Here is an 18,684-nt window from a genome sequence, read left to right on the forward strand (position 1 = left end):
GTGGATTTCCAGAGAGAAGGACGCAAAGGTAAGGAAAATCTAAAAAAAATGTCAAGGTACGTTGCACATCCTGTACTGTTGACAAAGTGTTATCTAGCTTCAACGGAAAGAAAAATGGCTCGCGGCACATTTAAGCAGAAAAAGAAAAACTCACAAATCTGTGTGACTGTGTGAGGTCCCCACATTTAAGGATTCCATTTGTAAAACAATGTCCATCTCAAACGTTGATTTTTGCCGGGAAAAATATTCACAGTGAAATATATTGGTGAAATATTGCTTTGGGGCCTGCGGACGTTGTATCGGTCTGTCGTGGTGAAGAAGGAGCTGAGCCAAAGGGCGAAGCTCTCAATTTACCGGTCGATCTACGTTCCAACCCTCATCTATGGTCACGAGCTATGGGTCGTGACCGAAAGAACGAGATCCCGGATACAAGCGGCCGAAATGAGTTTTCTCCGCAGGGTGTCCGGGCTCTCCCTTAGAGATAAGGTGAGAAGCTCGGTCATCCGGGAGGGGCTCCGAGTCGAGCCGCTTCTCCTCCACATCGAGAGGAGCCAGATGAGGTGGCTTGGGCATCTGATTCGGATGCCTCCTGAGCGCTTCCCCGGTGAGGTGTTCCGGGCATGTCCCACCGGGAGGAGACCCCGAGGAAGACCCAGGACACGATGGAGAGACTATGTCACCCAGCTTGCCTGGGAACGACTCGGGATCCCCCGGGGAGAGCTGGAAGAAGTAGCTAGGGAGAGGGAAGTCTGGGCTTCCCTGCTAAAGCTGTTGCCCCCGCGACCCGGCCCCGGATAAGCGGTAGATGATGGATGGATGGATGGATGCTTTGCGGCCAGCTCGTCCGTTAATCAAGAGAGGCAGATGCAAGGGCATCGTGGATTCCCAGGGGGCGCCAAAAACCAGCTGAAAATTCATCTCCGACATTCAAATGAATGATTCGTATTCACGCCTAATTTCAAGTTACTCGAAGACTGAATTGAAATGAATACAAACAATCTAATAAATAAATTGGATCAAATTAATTAATTTGAAATCGACATTCTTGCAAACGACGGGTTTGATACCAGTGCTCCGACCTTCCTGTGTGGAGTTTGCATGGTCTCCCTGTTCCGGTGTCGGTTTTCTCCGGGTACTCGGGTTTCCTCCCACGTTCCAAAAACAGGAACGCCAGATTAATTGTTCACCCTGAATTGTCCCTAGGTGTGATTGTGAGTGTGAATGTTTGAGTGCCCTCCGATTGGCCGACAAGCAGTTCAAGCTGTACCCCGCCTACGGCTTGACGACAGCTGGTGAGGATAAAGTGTTTCAGATAATGGATGGATGGGATGGATGGAAGTTGCATTTTACATTGTCTGTCAAAATAAAATGATTCCGTGGTTAGGAAATTTGAAATAATCCAAGGGGGGCCCAGTAGCCCAGTGGTTAGCACGTCGGCTTCACAGTGCAGAGGTACCGGGTTCGATTCCAGCTCCGGCCTCCCTGTGTGGAGTTTGCATGTTCTCCCCGGGCCTGCGTGCGTTTTCTCCGGGTGCTCCGGTTTCCTCCCACATTCCAAAAACATGCGTGGCAGGCTGATTGAACACTCTAAATTGTCCCTAGGTGTGAGTGTGAGTGCGAATGGTTGTTCGTCTCTGTGTGCCCTGCGATTGGCTGGCAACCGATTCAGGGTGTCCCCCGCCTACTGCCCGAAGACGGCTGGGATGGGCTCCAGCACCCCCCGCGACCCTGGTGAGGATCAAGCGGTTTGGAAAATGGATGGATGGAAATAATCCAATTTTTTGTAACAAAAAAAGTAATACTAACAATAAAGTGGATGAACAGTTACAGCTTCATTTGTTGCGGAGAAAAGTGGAAGAAAAGTGTTTTCTTTCGATGGCCATATAGAATCTCGCCCAGGGCGCCACATTGGCTTTTGTATATTTGTTTGTTTCCAAGCCTAAAGCTGGCCTTGCGATGCCTCGTGCCTTCTGTGGGCGCAAATGGGAACATCTGCACGTGTGACTGATGAACAGCGTGCATGCGGTCTTCCTTCTAATGGCGCGCTGTAAATGAGAAAGTGTGTGACGAAGCGTGCGCGTCTGTCGGCGTGTGATCTCGCTGCTGCTCCCGCTGTAATTGGCTTTTAATAGAAAATGAAGACATAGCCGTTAATCACAGAAAGAGAGGTAGAAATGGGGGCGGTTGGGGGAAGGAGGGGTTGCTTGGCCCGCTCCTTGCTGCATTCTGTTTTCTTTCTCCTCCATTTAGCTCGTGTGCAACATTTTACACAGATGCCATTTCTATCGCCTCCTGCTTGTTTTTGCACCATCACATTTCATCTCGTTTCAGGGTCCATCTCGGTCAACAGCCGCAATATGCCCTTCAGCTCCCCAGAGGGCAGCGAGATCCTAGACCTGGACAGCGACATGTACCTGGGCGGTCTCCCAGAGTCCAAAGCGGAGCTGATTCTGCCGCCCGAGGTGTGGACGGCGCTGCTCAACTATGGCTACGTGGGCTGCGTCCGCGACCTCTTCATCGACGGCAAGAGCCGCGACGTTCGCCGTCTGGCCGAGATCCAGAGCGCGCTGGGCGTGAGCAGCTTCTGCACGCGCGAGCTGCAGAAGCGCTGCAGCAGCACCCCCTGTGGCAATGGCGGGTTGTGCAAAGAGGGCTGGAACCGCTACATCTGCGATTGCACCAGCACGGGGTTCCTGGGCACCAACTGCGAGATAGGTGCGTTCTGGGGATATGGAGAGGGACTTTTTTTTTTTCATGGTACACCACCAAAGACAAATATCACAAAAGGCATGTACTGTAGACCGGGTTACTCTAATATAAATCCTAAAGGGCCAAATATACTTTTCAATGTGCCAGTGAGGGCGGCCCGGTAGTCCAGTGGTTAGCACGTTGGCCTCACAGTGCAGAGGTACCGGGTTCGATTCTGTGTGGAGTTTGCATGTTCTCCCTGGGCCTCCCTGGGTTTTCTCCGGGTGCTGCGGTTTCCTCCCACATTCCAAAAAATATGCATGGCATTCTGATTGAACACTCTAAATTGTCCCTAGGTGTGAGTGTGAGCGTGGATGGTTGTTCGTCTCTGTGTGCCCTGCGATTGGCTGGCAACCGGTTTCAGGGTGTCCCCCGCCTACTGCCCGGAGACGGCTGGGATGGGCTCCAGCACCCCCCGTGACCCTAGTGAGGATCAAGCGGTACGGAAGATGAATGAATGTGCCAGTGTTCAAATTATCGAGGTCGGACAGGTCACATGCAATAATAATGTACCGCTCAAAGCAGACATGGGCCGATTTCCGGTTTGACGGTTTACCGTAGTTTTAAAAGTCAAGGTTTCAAAAACCACTCACACTGGCCGTCACGTTCCAAATATTCTATTTATATTTTTAAATAAAATAATTGTGTTTTTTTATTTCCCTTTTTTTAATGGTTAAAGGCTGGAATATATATAATACTGTGATACTGCAATATATTTGCACACGGTTACCATCCCATCAGGACCTAATATCAGCTCATGCCCACTTAAAAAAAAAAATCTTCACATAAACAGACTTAAAAACACATACTATTTTGGTACAAGTAATAGCTTATGCTAACAAGGCACTTTTGTGTTTGTGTTTATGTCGATGTGCAATGCAAATAACAATCCAATCCCCCGAGAAATAACCACACCATGCAGATTATAACTGGGGGGCCTGCTGGCGCTCACTCTTTTTTCGCTGGCATAGATTTTCAGTAAATAAACATTTAATTGGTTAGGACTCACTGGTTATATTTACTTACGTGACTTATTTACCCATGACCTCAATTATCCATCAATAACCTATGATAATACTAATTACTGTATAGAAGGTTAAATATATATACAGTACACGGTGAGCGGGACGGTGACCGATTGGTGAGCACATCCGTCTCACAGTGCAAATTGTCCTTAGCTTTGATTGGGAGTGTGAATGGTTGTTGGTCAACGTATGTAGGCACATTTGAGGTCCAATCATCGGCGGTTTGACTTGGCTGAGCAAGGTTTATTTCCATATCAGGATGAAACGTCTTCATCTGTGAAGGGCTGATTTAGTGAGGTTTTTCTGCCCTCTAGCGGGTATATTTGTTCATGCAGTGTCAGACGAACTCAAGGGATTAAAATGCTCTGTTTTGAGTCGTTTTTGTCTTGTTTTGTACCAAGCAAAGCGTTCTATTTTTTTTTTTTTGATTTAATGTGCTCCAGCGGTTAGCGCGTCTCCTTTCCGTTTCCCTCATTCGGTCCCACTTCACCAATTTCGTCTTTCCCGCCCCACGCAGAGGCGACGGTGCTGAGCTACGACGGCAGCATGTACCTGAAGATCATCATGCCCGTCACCATGCACACGGAGGCCGAGGACGTGGCGCTGCGTTTCATGTCCCAGCGCGCCTACGGCCTGCTTGTGGCCAGCACCTCCAAGGAGTCGGCCGACACGCTGCGGTTGGAGCTGGACGGCGGCCGCGTCAAGCTCACCGTCAACCTCGGTAGGCCCCGCCGTCATTCCTCCGTCCACCTCGCCATCCTGCCATCCTTGACCTCCTCATTTTTACATTTAAATTACTTTTTTTTTAACTTGGCCGTGCTCGTATGAGAGGAAGAAGTACTCCCTCTCTTGACCACTAGATGTCGACAAAATCAGGAATCAGCTTGCCTGTCCGATGGAAGCTCTTTCCTGGGCCTCTCCGGATGGGAAGTTGTTCAGGCGCACTTTCGCCTCTTGCTGTCACCTTCTCCTTTTTCTTTCCTCGCATCACATCAGAGCTCCTCCATTTTCCTGTCTTAAAATTTAGGATACTCCAAATCGTCATCCCACTAAGAGTTGAGGTCGTACGCTAACGCAACCAAAAGTTGCATCGTTTTCACCGTTTCTTTTGTGAAAATGTTGCAACTTTTTGAGTTGAGGAAAAGCAGAACACCCAATAAGGGAGGTACTACAAGCGAGGACAAATATTCCTTTATTCTCTTCGATACTTTTCTTTTCTCCTGCCCATCTGAACCCCCCCCCCCCCCCCCCCCCCGCATCAGGCCATCCATGGAACTTTTCATCCCTTCAATGGCTCGTGTTTCTGCGGCCTCGGATCAAACTGTCAGGGAGACCTGCTCACAGCTTCAAAACTTTGTTAGTATTGCTTCCAAATGACGCGTCCAGGAAATGCTCATATGAAATCTGAACGTGACTTCTATTTGATTTGCTGAGGCCACGCCCTCCATTCTGTGACGCTGGTCCCCGGCTGTTTGCGTCCACTATTCTGTCGCGGTTGACGGCTCGAGACCACAACTCAGCTGCTCTCCCCTGCACGCGCACAATTTGCCGCCGCTACATATCGAGTAGCGACAAGGAAAATGACCCTTTATGGCTAATGCTCAGTTGAAAATGATTCACTTCAATCGAGGCTTTTTACTCTTGGTCTTTTGGCAAATGCGTGCAGCAGGAATGAAGCGGCTGGGATGTGCAGATCACCCTTTCTTGTCGCTGTTTGTTTTGGGTCTCTGGCGTTCCCAAAGTGCTCCAGGAGGCAAGTGCACCAATCTTTTTTTTTTTTTTTTTTTTACATTTGGACGGATGACACAGAATTAACCTAATAAAACCAATGCGGCAAAGTCATTTTGAATGAGTTCATTATAATGTAGTACACACATAACAATCGAATATGTATCTTTAAAAAAAGATATATATATTTTTTTATTATTTATATATATTTTTTTTAACACGCTGGCCGTCATTCACGCCACGAGCGACATCATCTCACCACAGCAACACACTTTCTCATCCTTAGCGCCACACGCATTCTCGATACACCGTACACCCTTGCACACTGGCCAGTGGAAAATTCCGGCATGCTAAAATAATACATAAGGCTGGACGAATTTGGGGGTTGGCAGACAGTGAACCCCGTGGTGCAATATTGCCTTCTGCAGCCGGAAACGATGAGTGGAGGGAACGGGGGCTGATGAAATGAAAGGGTGATGCTGACTCAGAGCCGTCCCCGGATGGTGGCCCCAGAGAAAATTCTTGGTTGTCTGCAGAATGTACCTTGAAGGATGTAAAACTCTCTCTCTCTCTCTCTCTCTCTTTCTTTCTCTCTCTCTCTCTCTTTCTTTTGCTCTTTTGATTTGATCTCACCATTGCGCTCTCTCTTTCCGCCAGATTGTATCAGGATAGACTGTAGTCTCAGTAAGTTTTTCTATCCATTCTTCTGACTCAAATGTACCATCTGATCCAAATTCAGTGCGGTTGCCCCTTTTCTGTTGCACTCATTTATAACCCCCCAACCCCACCCTTGCTCCCCAATTAATCTGCAGACTTTCTTCTTAACTGCATGCGTTTTCTCTTTGACTCATTTTTATTGTAGAAAGAAAAGCATATTTCTAATTCTTAATCGTGAAAATAAATTCAGTTCGTCCTTGAACGTCCCTCATTGTGTCAGAAAAGGGCAACTTACACACACACACACACACACACACACACACGCACACACACACACGCACCCACACACGCGCACACACCCACACACACCACTAAAGGACTTTTCGGCCATGGTTTTGGCCTCTCGCTGACAGAATAATTACCAAGTGTGTGTGTTTTTTTTTTCTTGTGTATGCGTGTGTCTTGTGTGTCTCGGTTAGACGAGGGCTCGCAGGTAAGCGGTGGTGGCTACCAGCTCGGTGACAAGAGTGGGAGAATAAAAACAAAACAAAACAAAACAAAAACTGACAATTGTTTGTCTTTCCCCATACATAGTGATTGCATGCACCACTCTGAGCATGCAGTGCTCGTGATCACCACTAGATGTCAGGCAATGACAGAGAACAGCTTGGACTGTGTCTCTGCTTGTGAGTTGGCTTCGACGGGACCCGAGTGGACAAAATTATGAGGACACGCCGTTCCCGATCAAGCTATTTGAAGACTTGACCATGAATCGGCAATTTGCAGCCCGTGGTCATTTATTTCTTTTTTAGGTGAGAGTAGTTGAGGTTGTTTATTCCCCGGCTTGACTAAGCGCTCAGCCAGGCTGCCTATTTTATGAGAAATGTGCGCGAGAAGTGGCTCTGGACAGGACATGCATCCTTATTCAGAGTCTGGACAGGGCATGGTCGTGTCGGTCAATTGGTGTGACTTACAAAAGAAAGTACCCCTCCGTGCCTCAGCTATTCGTTTCCCTGCAATTCGTGTGTGCCCGTTCAAAGCGTTTTGTGAAGTTGCGGAAGGGCTCCTCGGCGATCCAAGGCTTTAATTCACAACTCCAAGCATTCACCCTCTGGGTCTGCTGTGAAAGGTTGGACCTTCAAAATAAAAGCATACAGGATAATGAAAGCTCACTATCTTGGGCAGCGTAGCGGCGTATTTCACAGTTGCAGTCAATAAGGAAACACTAAGGAGTTTGTGTGCGCCTACTAAATTAGCTGAACTTTTATTTTGAAGGCATTATTTATTATTATTATTATTATTTTTTAAATTATTATTATTTTTTGTCAGGATGTTATGCCGATGTTGCAGCAACTTTCAGTGTTGTCGAGTAGACTGTTACTAGAACCTTTTTTAAAAAATGAACTCAAATATTTTAATACATATTTTACTCCAATACCAAATATGTTATCAAAGTGAAAATATAATAATTATTGCTGCCATACATATTTGTAAACAGTGGGCCTTGCTCTTTGCGGCATATCAAGACTGAGCCGGCCCACAAATAGCAAAAATCAATGGACAGATAGACAGGCAGATTGATATTTATTTTTCCTAAATGCACATGTAATCTGATTCTATGTTCTTTCTTCTGTAACTGTAACAGCTTTTTTTTCTTCTGAAAACGTAGCACCAGCACATGTCTTCCATTACCCCCTCCAAGCCTGATTTACAACACGGGTGTGATGTGATGCCTTCATGACATTTGGGTGATGTTCCCCCACCACCCGCTCAGTCACATCGTCAAACTCACGTTAACACAATCCATGTATAATTTATTCAGTGATGGCGTCTTGCGTGTTCGGCAGCCTTTTTGCACTGCAATGGAGCTTTGTTGAACTTAATTTGGAGTGAGTGGAAATTTGTCGTGGTTGCTGTTTCATCAACTCGCTCTCACTTTTTTTCTGTTTTCATTCGCGCCATTAAAGCAGCTTTGTCAGGTTTTTTTTCTGAGCTGGAAAGTCACCGTTGCTCAAGGATGTGGATGCCGGAAGAGAGTTTAATTTGCTGCCATGGTGACCCGGGATCTCCCCTGGGGACAACCAATTGATATATTTGCCCAATGTGTGCAAAAGTTGCACTGAGGCCACACATCAACGTTTGACTCCGACTTGTAACGTATTTTTTGCAGGTACTTGAATTGGATTTTGATTCGTTCAGGCAATTTAACGCTCCAATGGAGGCCAGCCATTTTTACTTAATGCTCATTTGATCTCCCACACTCCAGGCCACATACGATCGAGTTGGCCGATAATATTCCTCGTTGCATAATAACTCTCAAATCTGTGTGCCCTCAGAGGGCACTGAACCTTTTGGGGAAAAAAAATCGGATTTCGTTCCTAAAATGGGTGATATCAACATTGCATTTTTCTTTTTCCAGAAAATAAACGTGTGTATCCATTTGATTAAAGGGGATCATACTTAACGAAAACTGAAAAAGAAAAATATTTTTTGTAAGCAAAATAAAATAAAAATGCATTCAAGAAAACTGGGGGAAAATATAGTGAAAATGTCCCTAGTTGTCAATTTGTTAATGTGCTTTTAGGATTCATTTAAGATGTATTTATTTCGGTATTGATGTGTGTCGGTACAAAAGGGGTCAAACAGTCGTTTGAGAATTGTTGCACTTTATGAAAATAAACTACAACAAACTGAAACAAATACAAAAACTGTTCAACTAAAAGAAATCATTCTAAAGAAAATAAATTAGTCAAACAAATGAACAAAGCAGCTCTAAAAAAGAATTAGAAAAAATGAGAAAAAAAAAGTCAAAAGGAAATAAAAGCGAACTATGATGAAAAATCCAAAACAAGGTCAAAAAATGCTTCAAAGATTCATTGATGGGTCAGAGTAAGAAGAGCTTTTGAGCACTATTTACCGCCTTTCGGGTCCCTCCAGTAACTGGAAAAACACGAATCTGATACTCGGTTCAATATTTTAAACAACAGACATCCAGGAAAAAGCCACCGTCTCTTTCCTTCTATGCTAGCCACTTCATTAGGCTCACCGGGAGAGGTGTGTCGAGTAACCAAAATCATCTTGTCAAACTGCCACTTTAAAATATTGACTCAAAGTTAAAGAGTACCCCCCGCCCCCCAAAAAAAAAGAAGCTTCAAGCAAAATACGACTTCACATCAGTTATAACCTGGTAGATGAATTCCGAAAAATGATTTGATCATATTCAGTCCAATGCTTCAAAAGTCAGTGAACGGCGCTTCACAGTGCTGATGGGCAATTACCCAGAGCATAGTGCAAAAGCAGCCAAGGAATTTTATTGATTCCTTTATTTTTTTTTTTTTAGGCAAAGAAGTGGAATGTTCCGTCACGGTGGTGTCACTCCGTCAATCCATCGCGACCACGTTAGGCGGGATTTTAGACGGGTTGATTTCATTACCGTAAGCCTACAGAGGGCCGCTGTCAAAGCCCGTGTCATACCACGGGACAAGACGCTGAAATGACGAATCAAGTCGGATTTATGCGGTGTGTGTGAAGTCGGATTAATTCCCTGCGTTCACCGAGAAGTGCTGAGAATGTCTTCCGGCGGCAGCCGTTTGCACACCGGAGATATCGGTGGTGTTTATTTAGCCAAGGGATGCTCAATCAATGATGTTTGCCAGCCCGACCTCGCTACTATTCAATCGCAAATACATAAAAAATACGTATCCGTTTTTTCGAGGACCACCCCGGTGACAGTCCTCAAAAACGACAATTACTTTACAATGATGACACTTTTTTCAAATATTTTTTACCGCCCTGTCATAGCCGACAGAGTGTATTTTTGGTGCACAAACGCAAACACACACACACACATACAGCACCAAGCTTTTCATTAGACCGGCGGCAATGTGCCCGAGATGGAAAATGTGATATCTTAAGATAGGAGCCAAATGGCATTATCGTCAAAAGGGAGGCTTTCTAGCTGCGGAGCGTAAATCCTATCTTTTGTTAAGACAACGGCACATTAACTTAGCAGCCTTATGTAACCATTGCAGGCTTTTGCTTTTAGTGGCAGAAGAGGAGAGGGACGTGATGGGGGGGGGGGGGGGGCACATGTAACAAGTCCTCATGGGTTACCTGCTGGTACTCTCAACCCTCTCAAAGTGGCTTGTGCACAGCAGGAAAAACGTCAGTGACAAACGTGTGCCCGTGTGTGTGTGTGTGTGTGTGTGTGTGTGTGCGCGTGTGCCATTTGTTCAGTCGTGCTGTCCGAGCTCTTGCCTCCATGCAGTCACCCGATTTAGCCTGACTGAAAATGTACCTTTCTATAAATTCAAACTATCAAACTTTAGAAACAGGGCTCATTAAAATCTGGCAGTCAGTTCACAAGAGTGGCTGGCCATTAATGCAAACATTCGACCGCTGGGGTTTCCAGAATCATTTTCGCAAAGCACGCCGACGTCCCATTTTAGTCGAGCAGGTGTTTGCCCGGAAGGAGACTCGTTTAATTTCACAAATGTTGTTTTGTGCTGTTTGTTCATTTTCCAGAGGGGTGCGTGAGTTTTCTGTGAATGATGGAGCATTGTTTATTTTATTTTTTTTAAAAAGCACAGCGGTGCCTTGCATGACTTGCATGTTTTGGGAGATTCAAGACGTTATTCTGGGGATTTTTTTGTTTGTTTGTTTGTTTTCGAATTGTGAGCAAAAAATCTGATAACAGCCCTTTATCGTGGCAGTGAACTCAACTCGACTCAAATCACAGAGAGTAACGTCTCAGCAGACCAGGGTTAGAATAGCTTTGGAATTTTCATGATGATTAGTTCTGACTTCGGGCGGCCCGGTAGTCCAGTGGTTAGCACGTCGGCTTCACAGTGCAGAGGTACCGGGTTCGATTCCAGCTCCGGCCTCCCTGTGTGGGGTTTGCATGTTCTCCCCGGGCCTGCGTGGGTTTTCTCCGGGTGCTCCGGTTTCCTCCCACATTCCCAAAAACATGCATGGCAGGCTGATTGGGCGCTCTAAATTGTCCCTAGGTGTGAGTGTGAGTGCGGATGGTTGTTCGTTTCTGTGTGCCCTGCGATTGGCTGGCAACCGATTCAGGGTGTCCCCCGCCTACTGCCCGAAGACAGCTGGGATAGGCTCCAGCACACCCCGCGACCCTCGTGAGGATCAAGCGGCTCGGAAGATGAATGAATGAATTAGTTCTGACTTCATTTTTAAAAAATCACACTTTATTTATATGTTCTTTGTTTTAGTATTAGTTTTAGCACTCCCCCCCCTTCAAGTAGGTGAATTGTATTGTTGTGCCTTTTAAGTATAATGCAGTAAAAATTCAACAAAATGGCTTACTTCAAAAACATTTTGAAAGCAACCATCCACAAATCAAATCCAGGGAGTGGATTTTCTGGACAGTCCGCAGACTTTGAGGTTCTATAAGCGCAGTGCAAAATACTGCTTCCACACACTGAGCCTCATATATGATATTATTTGACACTGGTGACAACAAAGCACATTTTCACTGTCACGAGAGTTTTCAGTAGGTTGCTAAACATCAAACTTGTTTCCTTTAGTTGTCTTTTTTTCAAGCATTTTCTGTTTTATTTGCTTTGACAAAAATGCTTTTTCAATTTGAGTTGCTTTTGTTAGTTTCTGTCCACTGTAATCACCTTCCAGCAGACAGTGAAGAGATTAAAAAAAAAAGAAGACACAGCTAGTTGTTTGTTTCCATTCAGAGACGAGACTTGATTTTAAACTAAAAATAAAACAAGGAGAATGACTTGCTTTTGTGCAAAAACAGCCACATACTTTTGCTTTGAAAAGTCTGATTAGTTTCATGCTGTCAAACGGATAGCGTTGTGGTGCCGTCACCTTTAAAATAACAAATATTTTGACACGAATTGAGAATTACCACAGACAGATAATGCGATGACACAGCCATGTATTCTTTATCATCTGCAAAGAATGAGCAATATCATGTTTTTTATTTATTTGTTCATTTTGGGAGACTGGGACAGATTGCCATTTGGTGCCTCTGGTATTGACGTGCCTAAGGTTGTTATTCACTGACAAGACGCTTCTTGAAAAGAGCACTATTGATCCATTGACCGCTAAAGGACATTGTCAGTCCGATAAGGTCCATCGTTGTCCAGTACTCTCACCATATGCCCACAGCTGCCCTTTAGTCCCGCGTACACGCTTCTTCGGTAATTAACATGATTTACGTACAAAATGGGTGGCAGGTTGTTTGGGCCTCGGCCTCGCCACCAGCCGACCCCACGTAATCACGCGTGAAGGGTGCGAGGACTAAATGGCTATTAACCTCCCCAGTTTCGCGCACGTGCGCATGTTCGTGTGCTCACCGTCTGCCCATCCAATTTGAACATTCCTAAATTGTAGTACAGTGCGTTATGTGCCCGGCGTGCCCACAGCCTCCTGCTTAATATGCTGCCAGGTCGCCCCGCATGATACCATGCAGAACCGGCCCATCTGCCGTAAGTGGACTTGGCACTTGGGAGCCCTCGTAGTCGGGGCCAGTGGCTGAACTCCTTGACACCACTCGGGGGCAGTAGCGAATGAGCATGTGCTTGCTTTGTAGTAGGGAGTCAGCACTGCCATGAGGGGGGGGATGCACAACAAGCAAGGTGAGGCTCGAGCTCGCCGAGTGCAAGCCTGCAGGCCATTTCGCTTAACATTACAGCAGTCAGTGTTAATATTAATGCTGATTAGGCTGGGAATACGCATGTGGATCATGGTGCTTGTTAGAAGTTGGTGGGAATAGCGTACAGGGAGCTTAGTAGCTAGCGTGCTATCCTTAAAAGCGACCTATTTACCCCCCCCCCCCTCCTTGACTTCCTTGAAAACAACTTGAAGGCTTTACATCGTATTATTTGTGGCAATTGACGATCAAAAAGTCAAGTCGAATTTATGAATATCGCCCTTAAGCACAAAAGAGTCTCAACGGGAAAAGCTAAAAACCAAAAATGAACAAACAAAACACACCTGGGGAAACATTTGACACTTTTAGAAGGTGCCACAAATGGAGGGAATCTCCTTCCCAGATGGCAGTTTAACACATCACAAATTCACAGACTGCGTCCTCTGAAGGACACTATTAGACATTATTAATCTAATTAATAATTATTTATGAATTTAATTTTAATAATGATTAATTAAATAATTAATCTAAGACATTATTAGAAGTACCAAGGACTAAACTGAGTCTCAGAGGGGATGGAGCCTTTTCTGTTTCTGGTCCCTCTCGCTGGAATGACCTCCCACTGAACATTCGGCAAGCCTCCTCGCTGCCCAAATTCAAAACCCTCCTCAAAACTCACTTGTATTCTTTGGCATTCGACTTAGCATGACTTAGTTTTTTTTTTGTTTTTTGTTTTACTGTTTGGTGCTTTCTACCGCATTTATTACCGATGTGTCTTACTGTTTATTGTGCATGTTAAATTGCTCCATGTACAGCACTTTGTATGCAGCGATGGCTGTTTGAAAGTGCTCGAGAAATACTGTTGACTTGACTTGACTTGACTTGACTTGACACATTCTCAAGCGCGTGACGCCACGTCTGGCGCAACGCAACCGGACGTAGTTTCCAAACTCTCGAACAGTGTTTTTCAAACACTGTGCCGCAAGATATTGTCAGGTGTGCCGTGGGGAAATTATCCAATATGGATGGATGCCCCTCCCTGTGTGGAGTTTGCATGTTCTCCCCGGGCCTGCGTGGGTTTTCTCCGGGAGCTCCGGTTTCCTCCCACATTCCAAAAACATGCATGGCAGGCTGATTGAACACTCATCAACAAATCATCCCTAGGTGTGAGTGTGAGTGCGAATGGTTGTTCGTTTCTGTGTGCCCTGCGATTGGCTGGCAACCGATTCAGGGTGTCCCCCGCCTACTGCCCGAAGACGGCTGGGATAGGCTCCAGCACCCCCCGCGACCCTAGTGAGGATCAAGCGGCTCGGAAGATGAATGAATGAATGAAGGATGGATGCCTGTGCGGTCAATCGCCCGGCAGAGTGATCATGTAGTACTCCTCCATCCCTGTAGGGGGCAGCAGCAGCTAGCGAATTGCTTTGTGCTTGGAGACACGCGAAGTTTCCGGCGCGAGCCAACACGACGACCAGCTCTCTTTCATTTGGATTTACTTTTACCGGCACCGACTCGGTTGCGCTTGGTATGTGGTGAAAAGCAACTCTCCAACTACTGTCCCAAGTAAGCTTAAACTCCATGCCCAAAAAAAACACCCTTCACTTCGAAACAACAACGTGGAGTTTTTAGTACGCCTGCGTGAAAAACACGGAGAAATAAGCAACGTGCATGAGAAAACCCCCAAAGAGAGAGTCTTGAAAGCAAGTTCACCGAAATTGTAATTAAATCCAAAAAAAGTGGCAGAGCAATTAATTGCAGCCATTGTAAATGAGATGTTCGGACCCAAAGCTGCGAAAGAATAGCCTGACTGCTGTAAAAACTAAAAACAGAAAGAATGAGAGCCCAGACCCAGCAAATGAAATTACTTTTTAATAATATCCTCCTCCTCCGCCCATTGGGCCGATCAGCCAATGAATGGATGGGAAAATGGCGACGTCATTTTAAGACTGAAGACCAAGTTGTTGGGTTTTTTTCCCTTCTTGCTTCTTTCTACCTACATTCTTGCTGCTGGAGGCTGTAAATGTCCCCAGTGTGGGACAAATAAAGGATATCTTAACTTATCTTAACTTAAGTTAGGTGAATTTGGAATGAAATTGCCCTGATTAGCCCATGCTAACAGTATGTATTGCTATTCTATTGCATTTGAAGCATTTTGTGTGTGTTCAAACACTTCCCCAGATGGATACATAGCAGCGATGTGTGTGTTGGCAGCCTTTGGGTCATCACCTGGTGGCGAAAAGCTACTCATGAACAAAACGAAACCCCCAAGCGGCATGTGTATATTTAGCCGCTTTAATGAGAGTATCTGTCTGGCTCAATAGGCATTTGCGGAGCTGACTTCTTTCCAGCCAATTGACCGGAGTTAAGGCCTATTCCTCTTGTTTGAACCACTCTTTGCGTTTCAAACTGTCTTGTTAGCTTAGCAGCATCCAAACATCCCTCCGAGCAAATGTCAACCTTTCGGCTTGGCGCGCCACCCCAACAGTCACCCGTGACTCCTCTACGCTCTCGACATGGTGCCTGCGTAAGCTTGCCCTGACTAATGTCTGTGCCACCACCTCCTTCCTGCTGCCACGTGTGACCGCAAGTCACACGGCTGAACCAGAAAAAAAAAAAAAACACATTAAACATGTGTGTGTTGATAGAGCACCACTCACATTCGTGCACATGCATCTCACACACACACACACACACACACGTACACACTTACACAGCAACTCCTACAATGCCATATTTTGACTTCCCCGCTCATCCACAGGCAAAGGACCCGAGACACTGTTTGCGGGCCAGAAGCTGAACGATAATGAGTGGCACACGGTGAAGGTGGTGCGACGAGGCAAGAGCCTGCAGCTCTCCGTGGACAACGTCACCGTGGAAGGTTAGTCGCGCCTGAACAAAAGCTGTTGGTGGCGGAGGGAGAGAGAAAAAAAGCATTTATTTTTAAATCGGTCTCGGCTGGATTGACACCTCTGAGGTGTATGTGGCGGTAGAGCTGCTCGCAAAATAGCAAAGTGGAAGGGTGAAAGATCACAAAGATGAGGCAGAGTCACATCTATATATATATTGCGCGTCGTCCCGCACGCGGTCTGTCCTTCCGTCTGTCCCTTTTCAAAACGTACCTACTTCACCGCGCCGCTGCGCGCCGCTGCGCGCCGCTGCGCGCCGCTGCGCGCCGCTCAGGCAGTGGCTCACTACGATCGCGCGGGCATCTTAGCGAAAAAATGTTGTCTACCCACAAGCATTGCAACAAAATTGTTAGTTATTTAGTAGAGCTAAACATCTCTTTATTTTCGCGATAAGCAATGAAGATGAACAAAAAGTTGAACCAAGCAACAACACTTTTGTGGGCCAAAGGCCCACCTTACCAGCCTTCCGCAGGAACCAGCTCATGAGCCGCCCGGAGGGCGGCGAACCAGCTAGTATTGTATATTGATAAGGAGAGAGGCGAAGGAAAAAGGTGTGAGCTCGATGAAGGGGATGGATTGGGCGCGACATGTCTGGAAGCAACCGATGACCGGGTCAAGGTCCGCCTGCTTTATGAGGCCAAAAAAGTAAAACCGAGAACGTTTAATTGTCATGTTGCATGACATAATCCAAGTCGATACAAACTACTGTAAAATCCCCTGCATACGCCCCCCCCCCCCAAAAAAAAACAATCCTAAACTGAGTATTATACACAGGATGAATTTCACATTTTTTTTTTTTTACCATGATTCGACAAACAGCGTCTATACAGAACTGATGCACCGCAGCATTAATACTTCATTATGAATCACGCCGCCAATGCAATAAGAAGGCCAGCTTCAAAATAAAACTTAACCAACCACATCACTTATGAGCATCTATGGCTATGCCTAATGTTCACTTTTATTTTGAAGCTGTTCCCGGCGACGTGTCGCGGCCCTAATGGTTGACTTGACTCTTCCTCTAGACAGCAATTTGCAATTAGCGAGCAACCGTCACAAACTTGTTCGCCCTACCGACTTTAACGTCACAACCGCATCTTGAAATAACCAACTGTCGCTGGTTAAGGGTGCCAGAAAGGGTCTTGATGACACCGGCGCTGTATCGTACGGCGCCTGTTGCCAGCGTTTAGTGGCGGCCGCGCTGGCGAACAGCACTGCTGGTGAGAGTTGCCGGATTCGTTTTCAAAGGCAGTTACATGACGCCAATGACCGCATACATTTTGATGCTGACAGCCGGACACAGTTGCCGTCCCTCCTGATCACTTTTTCATAAACTGGGCTGACTCAAATGTGCTGTTTTTGCTGGCAAAGTCGCTGCTGTCGTGATATGATTTCGCAAACAAGTGGTGCATTTACAAGCTCCTCGTACTTATCTTAGCATCCTCATTACAACCCCTCCAAAGCAACACTCAACAAGAAAATGCAAAACAGTTTGTTGTGCCCTCACTTCACGTCTGTTTCTACAGGCTGTTATATAAATAATCAAATAACATTAGTGGAACACAGTTTATGTATTGATGTATTGATCATGATATATGTTCGTATGTTCTTTTAGAAACAGGAGAGATTCATTGTGACACAGTGTTTTGGGAACATTAAAAATATGCACTTGCACAAATGCGACTAAATGATAGCAATGGATAACCAGCAAATCGGGGTACTGTCTTATACATCGATCCAGAGAGAGAGAGAGAGAAAAAAACGGTATTTTCCGCAGCATAAAGAGCTTGGGAGTCTAAGGCACACTTTCAATAAATGGCCTATTTTAAAACGTTTTACATATATAGGTGCATAGAATAGAAGCCACAATCATGTCTGCGGTTGCATTATGCATCCACTAGATGGAGCTACGCTAATGGGAATACAATACAATACAGCTTTATTTATATAACGCTTTCACAACCGCTGCAGCTGTAACAAAGCGTTTTTACAGAACATTTAAAATGCCGTTTCCAAGAAATCAGAATATTGATCGGATATAAGGCACATCGCATTTTAAGGTGCACTGTCAGCTTTTGACAAAATTGAAGGCTTTTAGGTGTGCCTCAGAGTGTGGAAAATACGGTACTTTTTAAGGTAGATTTTTTTTTTGGGGGGGAGGGCGGGTTCGAAATATACAAAGGAGGCATTTTATACACAGGATTCTACGGTCATAATCTCATCCCCGCATTATACTGTTTGTCTCATTTCCTTCTGTGCAAATGAAAGTAAATATTGCGATATATTGAATTTTCACCCTGATGGAACTCGTATAATTACGGTGGCACACTGTGAAGCGTAATATTTCCCCGGACACTTTCCGTTGCCTGAAGCGTAGCAGCTCGGCGCCGTTATTTGCGCACCATCTAAATGAATGATGGTTATCAGTTCCCTCCTCATCACCGTTCCGCTTTCTAGGCCAGATGACCGGTGCCCACACTCGTCTGGAGTTCCACAACATCGAGACGGGCATCATGACCGAGCGCCGCTTCATCTCGGCGGTGCCGTCCAACTTCATCGGCCACCTTCAGGGCTTGGCCTTCAACGGCGTGCCCTACCTTGACCAGTGCAAGAACGGCGACATCTCCTACTGCGAGCTCAACGCCCGCTTCGGCATGCGCCACATCATCGCCGACCCGGTGACGTTCCGAAGCAAAGGCAGCTACCTGGCGCTGGCCACGCTGCAAGCGTACGCCTCCATGCACCTCTTTTTCCAGTTTAAAACCACCACGCCCGACGGCCTGCTGCTCTTCAACTCCGGCGACGGGAGCGATTTCATTGTTGTGGAACTGGTCAAAGGGTGAGCATGCATTCAAGGACGAATTCAATAGAAAGCTATCCCCCCCCCCCCCCCTTAAAGCTCTTTATAATGATACTCAGAAAAGAGGCTTTTTGCTTCCTCGTGTTTCCTATTTAGCAGCGTTATGAAGACAAAGAGCGCGGATTTGGTGCC

At 46.0% G+C, this 18,684-nt stretch overlaps 2 protein-coding genes across 11 annotated transcripts in view; one reads left to right on the forward strand and one right to left on the reverse strand.

Moving 5' to 3' along the window:
• The window catches only part of LOC127601505 (neurexin-2-like), a 344,756-nt gene that overhangs the window by 164,247 nt on the left and 161,825 nt on the right, over nucleotides 1–18,684 (forward strand). For 7 of the 10 annotated variants that reach the window (XM_052066875.1, XM_052066893.1, XM_052066858.1 and 4 more), the window contains 6 exons: nucleotides 1–28; nucleotides 2,332–2,715; nucleotides 4,291–4,494; nucleotides 6,159–6,185; nucleotides 15,545–15,664; nucleotides 18,150–18,531. The exon at nucleotides 1–28 is cut by the window's left edge and continues 411 nt beyond it. In XM_052066875.1, coding sequence (XP_051922835.1) covers nucleotides 1–28; nucleotides 2,332–2,715; nucleotides 4,291–4,494; nucleotides 6,159–6,185; nucleotides 15,545–15,664; nucleotides 18,150–18,531 — 1,145 coding nt within the window. The remainder of the gene's footprint in view (nucleotides 29–2,331; nucleotides 2,716–4,290; nucleotides 4,495–6,158; nucleotides 6,186–15,544; nucleotides 15,665–18,149; nucleotides 18,532–18,684) is intronic. The other 3 variants (XM_052066883.1, XM_052066919.1, XM_052066859.1) reach the window with 1 other exon arrangement.
• The window catches only part of tdrd7b (tudor domain containing 7 b), a 221,898-nt gene that overhangs the window by 21,267 nt on the left and 181,947 nt on the right, over nucleotides 1–18,684 (reverse strand). The gene's annotated exons all lie outside the window — the stretch shown is intronic.

This window comes from Hippocampus zosterae, chromosome 1, assembly GCF_025434085.1.
Source record: "Hippocampus zosterae strain Florida chromosome 1, ASM2543408v3, whole genome shotgun sequence".
Classification (NCBI taxonomy): Eukaryota; Metazoa; Chordata; class Actinopteri; order Syngnathiformes; family Syngnathidae; genus Hippocampus; species Hippocampus zosterae.